Genomic DNA, 13315 nt, shown 5'->3' on the forward strand with positions numbered 1-13315 from the left:
CCCTGCTTAAGACAGTACATGTCTGAAGTTTGCCAGAGAGCATATGGATGATCCAGAAGAAGATTGGGAGAATATCATGTGGTCAGATGAAACCAAAATAGAATATTTTGGTTAAAAACTCAACTTGTCGTGTTTGGAGGAAGAAGAATGCTGAGTTGCGTTCCAAGAACACCATATCTACTGTGAAGTTTGGGGCTGGAAACATCATGCTTTGGGGCTGTTTTTCTGCAAAGGGGACAGGATGACTGATCTGTGTTAAGGGAAGAATGAACGTGGCCATGTATCGTGAGATTTTAAGCCAAAACCTTCCATCAGTGAGAGCATTGAAGATGCAACGTGGCTGAGTCTTCCAACATGACAATGATCCCAAACACACCGCTCAGGCAACGAAGATGTGACTCCGTAAAAATCATTTCAAGGTCCTGGAGTGGCGAGCCAGTCTCCAGACCTCAACCCCATAGAAAATTTGTTGAGGGAGTTGAAAGTCCATGTTGCTCAGCGACAGCCCCAAAACATCACTGCTCTAAAGGAGATCTGCATGGAGGAATGGGCCAAAATACCAGCTACAGTGTGTGCAAACCTGGTGAAGACTCACAGGAAACGTTTGACCTCTGTCATTGCCAACAAAGATTATGTTACAAAGTATTGAGTTGAACTTTTGTTATTGACCAGATACTTATTTTCCACCACAATTTACAAATAATTTTTTTTAAAAATCCTACAATGTGATTTCCTGGATTTTTTTTTTCTCATTTTGTCTCTCACCGTTGAAGTGTACCTATGTTGAAAATTACAGACCTCTCTTATCTTTCTATGTAGGAGAACTTGCACAATCAGGGACTGACTAAACACTTTTTTACCCCACTGTAGCTGGTCTCACTACTGTCTTGTAAACTTTCCCCTTCACTCTTGCTGATATTCTTCAGTCACAAATCACTCCTGCCATCTTTCTCCATCCACTCCACCCTGCCTGCGCTCTCTTTTTCATCTCTCTACCACACTCTCCATTACTTTGGACAGTTTCGCCCAAGTATTTAAACTCATTTACTTTCATCACTTCTACTCCTTGTAACTGCACTATTCCACTGGGCTCCCTCTCATTCACACACACATGTACTCAGTCTTGCTCCTACTGACTTTCATCCCCCTTCTCTCCAGAGCATATCTCCACCTCTCCAGGCTACACTCAGCCTGCTTTCTACTCTCACTACAGATCACAATGTCATCTGCAAATATCATAGTCCATGGAGACTCCTGTCTGATCTCATCTGTCAACCTGTCAATCACCATTGCAAACAAGAAAGGACTCAGAGTTGATCCTTGGTGTAATCCCACATCCACCTTGAATGAGTCTGTCATTCCTACTGCACATCTCACCACTGTCACACTATCCTTGTACATGTCCTGTACTACTCTAACATACTTCTCTGCCACTCCAGACTTCCTCATCCAATTCCACAACTCTTCTCTTGGCACCCTGTCATACGCTTTCTCTAAATCCATAAACACACAATGTAACTCTTTCTGGCCTTCTTTATACTTCTCCAACAGTACTCTCACAGCAAACATTGCATCTGTAGTGCTCCTTCTTGGCATGAAACCATATTGCTGCTTATAGATCTTCAGCTGTTTTCTAAGTCTAGCTTCTACTACTCTTCCCATAACTTCACGATGTGGCTGAACACCTTTATTCCTCTGTAGGTACTGCAGCTCTGCACATCACCCTTCTTAAAAGTAGGAACCAGCACACTTTGTCTCCACTCACCAGAACATTGGGTTTCTTTGCTATGCACAATTTGTCATTGCTTTTATCGCTTGGTTTCCAACTGATACCTGGAAGATAGACAAACAGGCATAAAATTTGAACCTCCATTCAATTTTGGTGGTGTAGGTAAATCCATAACAGAAAAATGAGAGTGGTTGAGACACTTTTGATTGAGATATAATGCAAAATGTACACCAAATGGGCTTTTCAATATTAAATTCAAATGTCCACAAAATCCACAATCCGGATCAAAATTTGTCAGGCGAGAGTGAATGCCAGTCTGCACCTCAGTTTCAAATATGAGAGTGATTGGGGCATGTTTGATTAAAATATACATTTTTAAAAATGTAAAATATACATTAAATGGGGTTTTCAATGTTAAATTTGATTGGCCACAAAGTCTGTAATCTGGATCCGATCTGGATCAAACTTTGTCAGTCAATAAAGTATACCATCCTACATAACACTCTCAAATATGAAAGAAATTTGATCATTTTTTGACAGAGTTATGAAGTTTTTAAAAGATAAGGATTTTTCCTGACTTTGACTTATGACCTTGAAAATTGAACCATTTCTTGCCTATCAGGATATGAATCTTCAGTACAATTTTCATAACAATATATGAAAAATTGTGGGCTACAGGCTGTTTACAAACACCCATAAATTGAATTTCCTTTATTCTTTCCACATTTCCACCACCTATTTTACACAATTTCACCTATTTCCACTTCACTATTTTCTTTCCAATTTCCAAATAGTATAAACTTAGTTTGATCTATATTTAAGGAAAATCTATAATGTATCTATATTTATATTCAAGGAAAATCTGTTTATATCAAACCACTTTTGTAATTTGCTCATTTCTGGTATGATTTCTTCCAAGAGCTGCTCTAAATTCTCACCTGTGAACACCTGTGCTCTATGAAAAAAAACAACAAAAAAAAAACTTATAAGGTTTCAAAAATACTAGAGGATCTCTATTATCTACATTTTTACAACTGTTTTTTTTTTCTTATAGAAGTGTTTTTCTTGTTTGTTTATATGCACCAATAACACCTGATCAAATTCTTTGTATGTGTGAACTTGGCAATAAATTTGATTCTTATTCTGACGATAAACAGTTTTGGTCCTAATACCGACCCCTGGGGGACTCCACGAACAATGTCCAAGCATGGTGACTGATATTCACCCATTTTTCACATATTGTTGTCTGTGGCTCTTCATCCACTCCAGAACCATCCCACGAACACCTTGCACCCAGTTTTACGACGTAACACGCAGGAGTTATGCAGGTTCAGTGAATTGGAAACTTGAAATCGACCATCACTTTTTTTTTTTTTTTTTTTTTGGTTGTAGTTATTGATTATGGATTAAAAGTCAACAAGTCATTCGGGGTTCGTGATAAACACTTTTACGCACAGACTGAAAATCATCTCACATTTTTTTGAAAACTCTCTCCTCCCACTCTGTTTTCCCTCTCTGCTCCAGTTTGGGAATGATCAACACGGGACAGTTAAAAAAAAAAACAGGCTTGCGCCTTTACGCATTCCAGTCCGCCAAGCTTGGACTGGGAACTTGTGCTCTTTGTTTAGATGGGATCAACACCAAAGTAGTTCCTCGGAACAGCGAGTGCGCTTCAGAAAGACGCACCAAGCGAGCGGCGCTGATGATGTGAGATCCCAAATTGACACAGCCATGTCTGCCACGCACGGACTCCTCAACAGCGTCTTCTCCTGCTCCTCTCCTGCCTCCAAAGTCATCACCAAAAGGAGACTCCGCCAGACGCGGAGCCTGGACCCCGTTATCATCAGGGACTGCTACACCGAGACTGAAGGAGTGAGCGGCGCACCCAGTGCGTCTGGAGCGGCGGCTGCGGACGCAGGTGCGTCTCCGGAGCGCACGGTTGGAAAACCGACTTTACGCACGAAGTTCCTGACCCTGAAGGAGCCAATAACCCCGTCCCTGTCCTCCCCGTCCATACCTCTGGATGTGTCCCCGTCTTCCAACTTCCACTTTGAATACGATCTAGCGAAGCGAGTCAAAAGGAATACGGCGGGGGACTTGTCGTTTCTGGCGAGGAGTCACGGCTTTGCGCCGTCCGGCAGCACCGGCGCGCTCTTCTCCCCGCGGAGGTGGCTTCAGAAGAAAGTCCAGCCTGTCAGCTCTCACACTTACGCCGTGTGGAGGTCGGAGGTAAAATGTTTTCAACTTTCACTTTCTAGTTAAAAGCAGATTTTGTCAAGAACGTTTACTTGTTTCAAACCACTGGTAGCGGCTCATGTCACAGGGGCGTAGCCATAAATTTCAAGGCGATGCGGGGCAGCAATAAAAACAATTCATTTTCATTATATTATACACTAAATAATTAAATTTTTTAGTTTAATAACCAGTGATCTAAGGATACTGATGGCTCACATATGTATGTATGTATGCATGTGTGTGTGTGTGTGAGTTCAAAAAATGTGAGTCTGTGCGTAAAAGTGGTTATCAAGAACCCTGAATGACTTGTTGACTTTTAATCCATAATCAATAACTACAACCAAAAAAAAAAAAAAAGTGATGGTCGATTTCAAGTTTCCAATTCACTGAACCTGCATAACTCCTGCGTGTTACATCGTAAAACTGGGTGCAAGATGGTTCTGGAGTGGATGAAGAGCAACAGACAACAATATGTGAAAAATGGGTGAATATCAGTCATCATGCTTGGACATTGTTCGTGGAGTCCCCCAGGGGTCGGTATTAGGACCAAAACTGTTTATCGTCAGAATCAAATTTATTGCCAAGTAAGTTCACACATACAAGGAATTTGATCAGGTGTTATTGGTGCATATAAACAGACAAGAAAAACACTTCTATAAGAAAAATAAAAAACAGAGTCATACGGGAATAGCAGTTGTAAAAATGTAGATAATAGAGATCCTCTAGTATTTTAGAAACCTTATGTTTTTTTTTTTTTCATAGATCACAGGTGTTCACAGGTGAGAATTTAGAGCAGCTCTTGGAAGAAATCACACCAGAAATGAGCAAATTACAAAAGCGGTTTGATATAAACAGATTTTCCTTAAATATAAATATAGATACATTATAGATTTTCCTTAAATATAGATCAAACTAAATTTATGCTATTTGGAAATTGGAAAGAAAATAGTGAAGTGGAAATAGGTGAAATTGTGTAAAATAGGTGGTGGAAATGTGGAAAGAATAAAGGAAATTCAATTTATGGGTGTGATGATTGATAACAAAATCTGCTGGAAACCTCACATTAAATATGTTCAGACTAAACTATCCAGAAGAGTCTCAATTATTGCCTCTGTGAACGAAGTTGGAGGAGGTTATGTTTTTGCCCCTGTTTGTTTGTAAACAGCCTTTAGCCCACAGTTTTTCATATATTGTTGTGAAAATTGTACTGAAGATTCATATCCTGATAGGCAAGAAATGGTTCAGTTTTCAAGGTCATAAGTCAAAGTCAGGAAAAATCCTTATCTTTTAAAAACTTCATAACTCTGTCAAAAAGGATCAAATTTCTTTCATATTTGAGAGTGTTATGTAGGATGGTATACTTTATTGACTGACAAAGTTTGATCCAGATCGGATCCAGATTACAGACTTTGTGGCCATTTAAATTTAACATTGAAACCCCCATTTAATGTATATTTTACATTTTTAAAAATGTATATTTTAATCAAACATGCCCCAATCACTCTCATATTTGAAACTGAGGTGCAGACTGGCATTCTCTCTTGCCTGACATTCAGTCCTAAGTTGATCTTATTCAGCCCTACGTGGCAATAGACTGAGAGACGCAAAGGAGTCTGCGAAATGGATGCAACAAATTAAACGTTTGATTTTTTCGCGTACATTCGGTGTAGTGTACTACGTCAGTTGCTCTACACAAGTCTATGCAGCACTCCCCTACTCTATGCAAGTCTATGTAACACAGCGCTACTGTACACCACGTCCTCCGCAATTGTAAGCTACCCTATGCCAGTCCGGCGAAATTTCTTTTTCGGTTTTTATCAGTACATACCTTCATTGCAAGATTTTATTCACCCAGCTGGACTTTGCTGGCAGTGAAGCTTCAAAACCACAGAAGAAGAAGAGGCAGGCCCAAAGGCCCCTCTGCCCTTGCGCGCAACATACACAGCCATTCCTGCAATGCAACTCTACACAGGCCCGGTGTGAAAGGGGCTTTCGTGTTGTTGTCGCCTTCCTGTATGTGAGTTTGACCAATCAGCATCGAGCCCCGCCCGGTGGCATTTAAGGGTCAGGCAGAAGTACTAAATTTCCAGAAAGGACTTTCCTGTCCCTGAATAAGGTTTGACAAACTCACATTTAAGTTGCTGTTCTTGCAGTGGAGACACTCACAAAGGTGTCGGCCCCCCCTAAAGTGGCCCAAAAGCTCCTGCAGTGAAAACGGGCCTATAGGGAAACATGCCACATGGCCAGAATGTTAAAGCTGACTCTTCCTTCCAATGCAAGTGATATTCATCATTTTTGTCTCCCTAAGTCATGCTTGTTTGACACAAAGTCATTCCAGCATTACCCAAGGATCCCCCGAAGAGACCAAGGACCAAAGACATCCCCTGGTCGACTTAGATCACTGGTTAACAGGCAAGAAACACAAGGGCCCAGTTTCATAAAGCAGTCTAATCTTGTTTAGTCAAATAAACTCACTCAGTTGACTAATTTTTTTATTTAAGTCACTGCACAAAGTGCTTAGTCGGCTAAAGTTTCACGTTACCCGACTAAAGTTTTTAGCCTGGTACAGAGGAGGCAAATCTTATTTTCGTCAATAAAACTTCAGTGTCTTACCTCAAAAAACGGCAGATACCATGTACCACTTGGTACATGGAACACTCAAGAGCACCCAACATCGCTTGTATCCCTTCAGAAGAGTTGCTTCCTCTGCTTTTAGCCATGGTTGCAGCAGACAACTGTCATGATGTCTTTATAACAGTTGTCACATGAGCCACTGGGCGTCGCTGTTACAATGAGCAATGTTGTGTGCACAAAAAGGCTTGACAAAAGTGTAGAAGAAAAAACTGAAGCGTGAAACTGCTAGGCTAAGAGGTAAGCACGTCATTCTGCTGTTTGTATGGGTCGATAAATGTTAATAAAGCCAGTTAATGAAACAAAGGCTGGATAGTTCATGACAACAACCAACCTGGAAGTAAACAAAACTATCGCGCATTGGAGCCATCTCTTGGCAACGGCACATGGGAGGCCGTTATGCCAGTGAAAACCGCTGACTAAGGAAAGAAGGCTAATCTACAAGTTTAACTGTCAATGTGAAACTGTGATTAGACAGATTATGTCGGGCGACTAACTGTAATTGACTAAATAAGTTTAATAGACTGAAAGATTAGACTGCTTTATGAAACCGGGCCCAGGACTCTATAGACTTGGACCTTCATTCTCCTGCAAAAATATTAGCATCACCAAATGTTTCTGTCCAGTGACCTCATGACTCAACAAGTTCTTCCAAGGTATCACTCGATCTCAAAGGTCGAGGACCCAGAGACATGAATGCCATTGCTGAGATAAGCGAATGCCTCTACAAGTTCAACGCTTTTCACTACATACAGTCAGTTTTGATGGCTGAGTCCAGGTTGTGTCATGACACTACTGGTGAGCGAGCAAGTATTGAATAGAGCAGTGGCCATCAGCTCTGTCAAAACATCACTTCTAAAATGGACTACAGACAGATTATGGTAAGACTTGCATTCAACAAAGCTGATTCTGATGAATAAAAGGTGCTTTGATCACATCCAGACTTCCCTAGCTGCACCCAAATAGACTAAAAACAGTTGTCGAAGATTTGACCTTCTCCATTCAGTTTGCTCTTACACTAAATATTCCAGATGTTGGTTTGATAGAGATGCCTGCTCGTTAAATCTGAGTGCTTGTTACGTTCAAATTGACTGGAGGGAAAGTGGTGATGGTTTGGCCGTAACTGGAAAATGGATGGCTTTTGAAGAGGGGAGCACTGACCCCACGATGCACCTGGAAGCCGTCCAGCATTGCTGACAGCTGGAGATACATCATCATGGGTCTTGAGGCTGCCCCAGGGCACGTGGACGCTGAAATGAATTGGGAAATAAGCCACTGGTTGCCATCTGTTTGGAGAACAAACTAAAAGCTTCCATGTTTAGGCGTCTTAAAGTGCACTCTTTCAGATGGTTTAAGTTTTTGTCTTAATACAGACCTCTAATTTGGTTTCAGTGCATGAAATCCTTAGGAAAACATACTTGGGTGACTTATTTTTAGAGGGTGAGAAATGGGGGCTGGGAGTTGCATACTTGGCTGGTGTCCACATGGTGAAGAGATATGATCATTTTCCTTCTTTTGTAGACTTTCTCTTGCTTTCTTGGCCTTTTGTGTTGGATGTGTCTCTTGCTTGTTAGCGTCTGTTTACTGTTGGGTCTTAAGGACACATGGCTCGAGAGTTGGTTCTCATGACTGGGAGTGGCCCTGGGGTCAAAATCCTGTGGCTGTCAAACAGCTCTCCCATCATTTCTTATTGCAAAGAACAGCTCCAGCGTCTCTCTCTCACATACACTATCCCTTTATTCCGCTCTCTTCCTCTCCAAGATGTGGAGAAGCACGTCCTAGTTGCTGTTTCCCACCACTGTAGAATGTTATTTTCCACAAAGCATTCCCCTCTTGCCACCGCACACCAAGGACAACATGAGGCCATCAGTTATATAGTCATTTTCCCGATCTGGACCACAATCGTACAGCGCACCTCAGAGGGTTTATAAAAACACATGGCCAAGAGGTGATGAAGCTCTATGTCACATTGTTAGGTGTGAAGTCAAACTCTGGGATTACATGTAAACACAGCTTGGTTTTATGCCGGGAATAGACGCAGTGAAATGTTTTATATCAGTTTGGCTCTACTTAAAAGTACTAAACCAGTACAGTGCACCCACAAAGTATTCACAGGGCTTCACGTTTTCCACATTTTGTCAGGTTACAGCCTTATTCCAAAATGGCGTAATTTTTTTTTTCCACACAAAATTCTACTCACAACACCCCATAATGACAACATGAAAAGTTTTTTTTAATTTTGTAAATGTATTAAAAAATAATAATGATAAAAAACTAAGAAATCACATGTACGTAAGTATTCAGACCCTTTGCTCAATACTTTGTTGATGCACCTTTGGTAGCAATTACAGCCTCAAGTGTTCTTGAATATGATGCCACAAGCTTGGTGTACCTATCCTTGGGCAGTTTTGCCCATTCCTCTTTGCAGCACCTCTGAAGCTCCATCAGGTTGGATGGGGAGTGTTGGTGCACAGCCATTTTCAGATCTCTCCAGAGATGTTCAGTCAATTTCATGTCTGTGCTCTGGCTGGGCCACTCAAGGACATTCACAGAGTTGTCCTGAAACCACTCCTTTGATATCTTGGCTGTGTGCTTAGGGTCATTGTCCTGCTGAAAGATGAACCGTCACTCCAGTCTGAGGTCAAAAGCGCTCTGGAGCAGGTTTTCATCCAGGATGTCTCTGTACATCTTGGGCATTCATCTTTCCCTCAATCCTGACTAGTCTCCCAGTTCCTGCTGCTGAAAAACATCTCCACAGCATGATGCTGCCACCACCATGCTTCACTGTAGGGATGGTGTCTGGTTTCCTCCAAACATGACATCTGGCATTCTGATGTGTATAATCTTGATCATGGACAAACTGTGGAGAGCTGACATTTTCCATTTGGTATTTGAGAAAGTACAGATATTTGCTAACGACAGTGAGCAATGGACACTGATTAATTGCATTCTGGACTCACACACCACTCCAGCAGGGGGCGGTAAATCATCTATATATTAAAAGCAAAGTGGCCTCTGTTTATATGTATGCGTGCGTGTACCTTCAATGACGGAGAAACCGGGGAGAGCTGACGTTTGCCGTTTGATATGTTTATGTATTTTGGGTCAAGGATGAACAACGCCAATACAGAAAGCTGATAGGACCAATATTTTTTGGAGAAATTACAGCTATTGCATAACAACAGTGAACAATGGATGTTGATCATTACATTCTGGACTCACACGCCATTCTAAATCATTATAGAAACTTTGCATAATTTATCCCCGCGACCCAGTTCCGGATCAGTGGTTGAAAATGAATGAGTGCATAATTTATTACCACCCTTGAAAAATGTCAGCTACCAATTTTATAAACACTACCCAGTCTAGAGCCTGTGGATCCCTACGGGCAATGTGCTAGTCTTGTCAATATTTCACACTAGAGCCGTTGTCTAAGTTCTGCTGTAACTGCATGAATGATAAATGTCCACCAGATGGAGATATTCCATTTCAAGAAACTTGGGACATGACAACAGCCCTTCTGTTGCTTATCGTAGTAGAGATGTCATGATGACATCACAAAAAAATGACATGACATCATTTTAGTCTGAAAAACGCATATATGTATGAATTCAGTGCTGTCCTTTGACCTATGTAGTTAACCCTCTGGGGCCGACGCCATCGTATACGACGGCTAAGACCAAGCTTTACTAAATTATAAATAACTTTTTAATAATATGAGATAGATACTTACTTTTTTGCTGAAAAGTTAACTCCACGGACTTTCGAGCCAACCATCGGCCATCTTTGTACTCCTCATACATAGAAACTGTGTGATGATGTGCGCAATGTGAGTGTCCAATTGGAATTGGTTCACCGTCACATGGTTTTCCAAAATCCAATTGTAGGGCAGATTTACCTCACGTGAAAAGCCAAAGATCGTTTTCAGGAGTGATATGTTACTAGTTGGCCTGTTTGAATAGCCCCCTGGGTGCTCCAATGAGCACATACTATTCCAATGCGCTCTGCACCATTATGCACAGAGAAAGTGAAAGCAGACGGAGAGCCTCTGATGACAATCTCACATGCTCAAACAAAGAGTGTGTAACTATCAGGATTGCTCCACTAGTTGCATGTGAATGTTACTGGATAACTCTGTTGCTTTCTTGGCGTGAAGCACTGTTTACCATATCAAAATAACAAAACGCATAGACCATTTTGTATATATTGTTCAACATGTGCATTTGTGTTTATTGTTTGAACCTTTTTGTTGTACAGTCTTTCACACAATACCTCAAATTATCTTTATAAAGTGTCAAAACAGTTGTTTATTACAGTTTGCTATGTGTTTTGAATAAATGTGTGGAAAATTATTTTTCGCTTTATTTTTTCCTTTCTTATTTCTGATTGTAAACCTTTATTACACTTATAAAACACAACAAAAACATATATATTCTGAAAGCACAGGTTGTCCTGAAAAAAAAAAGACATAAAACTTGATTGTGGGATGCAGGGAGAGCTGTTAACAGCAATAATAAAACATTTATGCCAGACAAGTGAACTGTCCAAAAAATGCACTCGGACCCCAGACGGTTAATTGAAAATATATTACGCACAACTAATTCTGTTCAAAACAATAGGAGAAACTAAAGTAGCTTAGAAGCAGCTAAAGTAGTTTTGAAATCCTCACGTAAAGCACAACCATGTGCGCCCAAACCTCCTCTGACATAGTGTAGCCTCGGTGGGAAAACACAAGTAGTTTCTACTGGCCTTATCATCTTGCAAAGATAACTGCATGCACTTATCACTCCTATTTTTAGTTAATGCTATTAGCGTGATCAATGTTGCTCAAACGTGCTGAAGGAGCATTGTTTTTCCATGTGGGGAAAAAAGAGAAAAAATTTTAATGATGTCACACTCAAAGTATTTCTTAATTGAACTTTTGGCTCCAGTAGAAAGCTGTGCTCACTTTTGCTCACAGCATTGAATGCACTGCTGATGATCCTCATGGAGTTTGCTGGCAGTGCAAAATATAGAATTTTAAAGCAGCAATTAATTTGGTACAAGGGCTTGTTTTGAACTTTGAGGCTTCAGCTATGGGATTCTGCTGGGCAATGAAAAGCTCCAGTAAATGTCGGGGAGACAAACAAAGATGGCACTGCAAAGTTTAAACACGATTTATTCGCAGTTTTAGAGTATCCTAGAATCTGCGCACTGGGGAGGGAGGCTTGATAATGGCTCAGCTTAATGCTAACTTTAACATTGAAAATGCCATAGACATGCTAACACGTTAGCATTGGTCCCGTTTTTAAGTTAAAAAACACATCTATCAACTGTTTCAGAAGACCATAACAGGTCAGTTTAACATAAAAAGGTAAATATTAGTCACAGACATATGCTCTTTAGGGTTTTAGTGGGAAAAAATTAAGATAAAGTGAAATAAAACAAAGAATCAACGAAGCAGCAGATCAAAGATCGAAGCACTGCTTCATTGGTTCAAAGCAAAACTGCACTGCAGAAATAGTTGATTATACAGACCAGCTGCAGGGTCTGTAATCAATGTAGAGAAATGATCATTTTCCTGACAAACACCCCCCAAAACAGCGGCCACTCTGAAGGACCGATAAGGGAATCGTTAAACAAAAACGCTATTGATGTCGATGGATCGAATAATTTCTTCAGGATACCCGAAAAGAACCACTACCCGGCACGCAACCCTAACAGCAACACACTTTTTTATTCTTTTTTTATAAAACTCACATTAAACACTCATGATTATCTTAGGTAAACACCTAAATACATATTTTGGTTGAACTCACCTCCATAACGACGCAATGTTGCAAACAAGTTGCTTGTCCAATCCACCACCTGCAAATGCTTGTTTACACTGACAACAAAATCTTGGCCTCCCCAGCGAGAACGTGATTACGTGCGAGATTTGACACCGTAAAGGCGTCAATAGATTTGTTTGTCTGAAATTCACATTCACCAACCAGTCCACTCACCAGCACCACCCTGTGGTGGTTGGATTGAAGTATAAATGAATGTCAATGGGCTGCTGGGCTCTGGGTTATGACTTAGAGTTCACTATTGCTGTCTGATGAATGGCCCTAATTTTGATGATTTTGAATCCACACTACTGGTTGTACTGTCTGGTAGGTGTCCAGATTGTGTGATAACATGATTTATTATATGGCTGCGATGCTACGCGCGGCCTGATTGGCTGATTACTGGTCGGATATTTTCCCATATCGGACGAGTCATCATGACAATCGGTTCGCAATGCATATTTTCATTACAAACCAGGAAGTTAAAAACACAATTAGAAAAACCAAGTTGGACATGAACGTACTCCATAAATATCAAAGGACAAACCCTCAGTGACATCACCTATAGATATTCTGAAGAGGAGTTTTGAAGCTCCAAATTTTGCCATCTTGGCAATGTCTGATTTAGAGGGTGACATGGGAGTAGATTTTCACTGCTGTCCCATCCCGCTCCCACTGAAAAATTCCTGTCCCGTCCCAATCCCGGGCCAGAGTAAAAAAAATAAAAAAAATTCCTTTTCCGTCCCACTACTGGTAAAATGACTCCCGCTCCCATTCAGAATGATTCCCGCTCCTGTACCGCTCACGTTTTTTTTTTTTTTTTTACCTTCTTTTAGTTTTTAGGCAATACACTGAATTTGATTTGATCTTCTCCACATTGTTTTTTTGATTAGTTTGTGTTCTGCAGTTTTAT

At 40.8% G+C, this 13315-nt stretch overlaps 1 protein-coding gene across 2 annotated transcripts in view; it reads left to right on the plus strand.

The window, feature by feature from the left end:
* The first annotated feature begins 3290 nt into the window (after window positions 1-3290).
* LOC117514960 (rho GTPase-activating protein 6) overlaps window positions 3291-13315 on the plus strand; it is a 242967-nt gene continuing 232942 nt past the window's right edge. The window contains exon 1 of one of the 2 annotated variants that reach the window (XM_034175532.1): window positions 3291-3958. In XM_034175532.1, the coding sequence (XP_034031423.1) occupies window positions 3461-3958 (498 nt within the window). In that variant the 5' untranslated portion in view covers window positions 3291-3460. The remainder of the gene's footprint in view (window positions 3959-13315) is intronic. The other variant, XM_034175526.1, reaches the window with a different exon arrangement.

This window comes from Thalassophryne amazonica, chromosome 1, assembly GCF_902500255.1.
Source record: "Thalassophryne amazonica chromosome 1, fThaAma1.1, whole genome shotgun sequence".
Classification (NCBI taxonomy): domain Eukaryota; kingdom Metazoa; phylum Chordata; class Actinopteri; order Batrachoidiformes; family Batrachoididae; genus Thalassophryne; species Thalassophryne amazonica.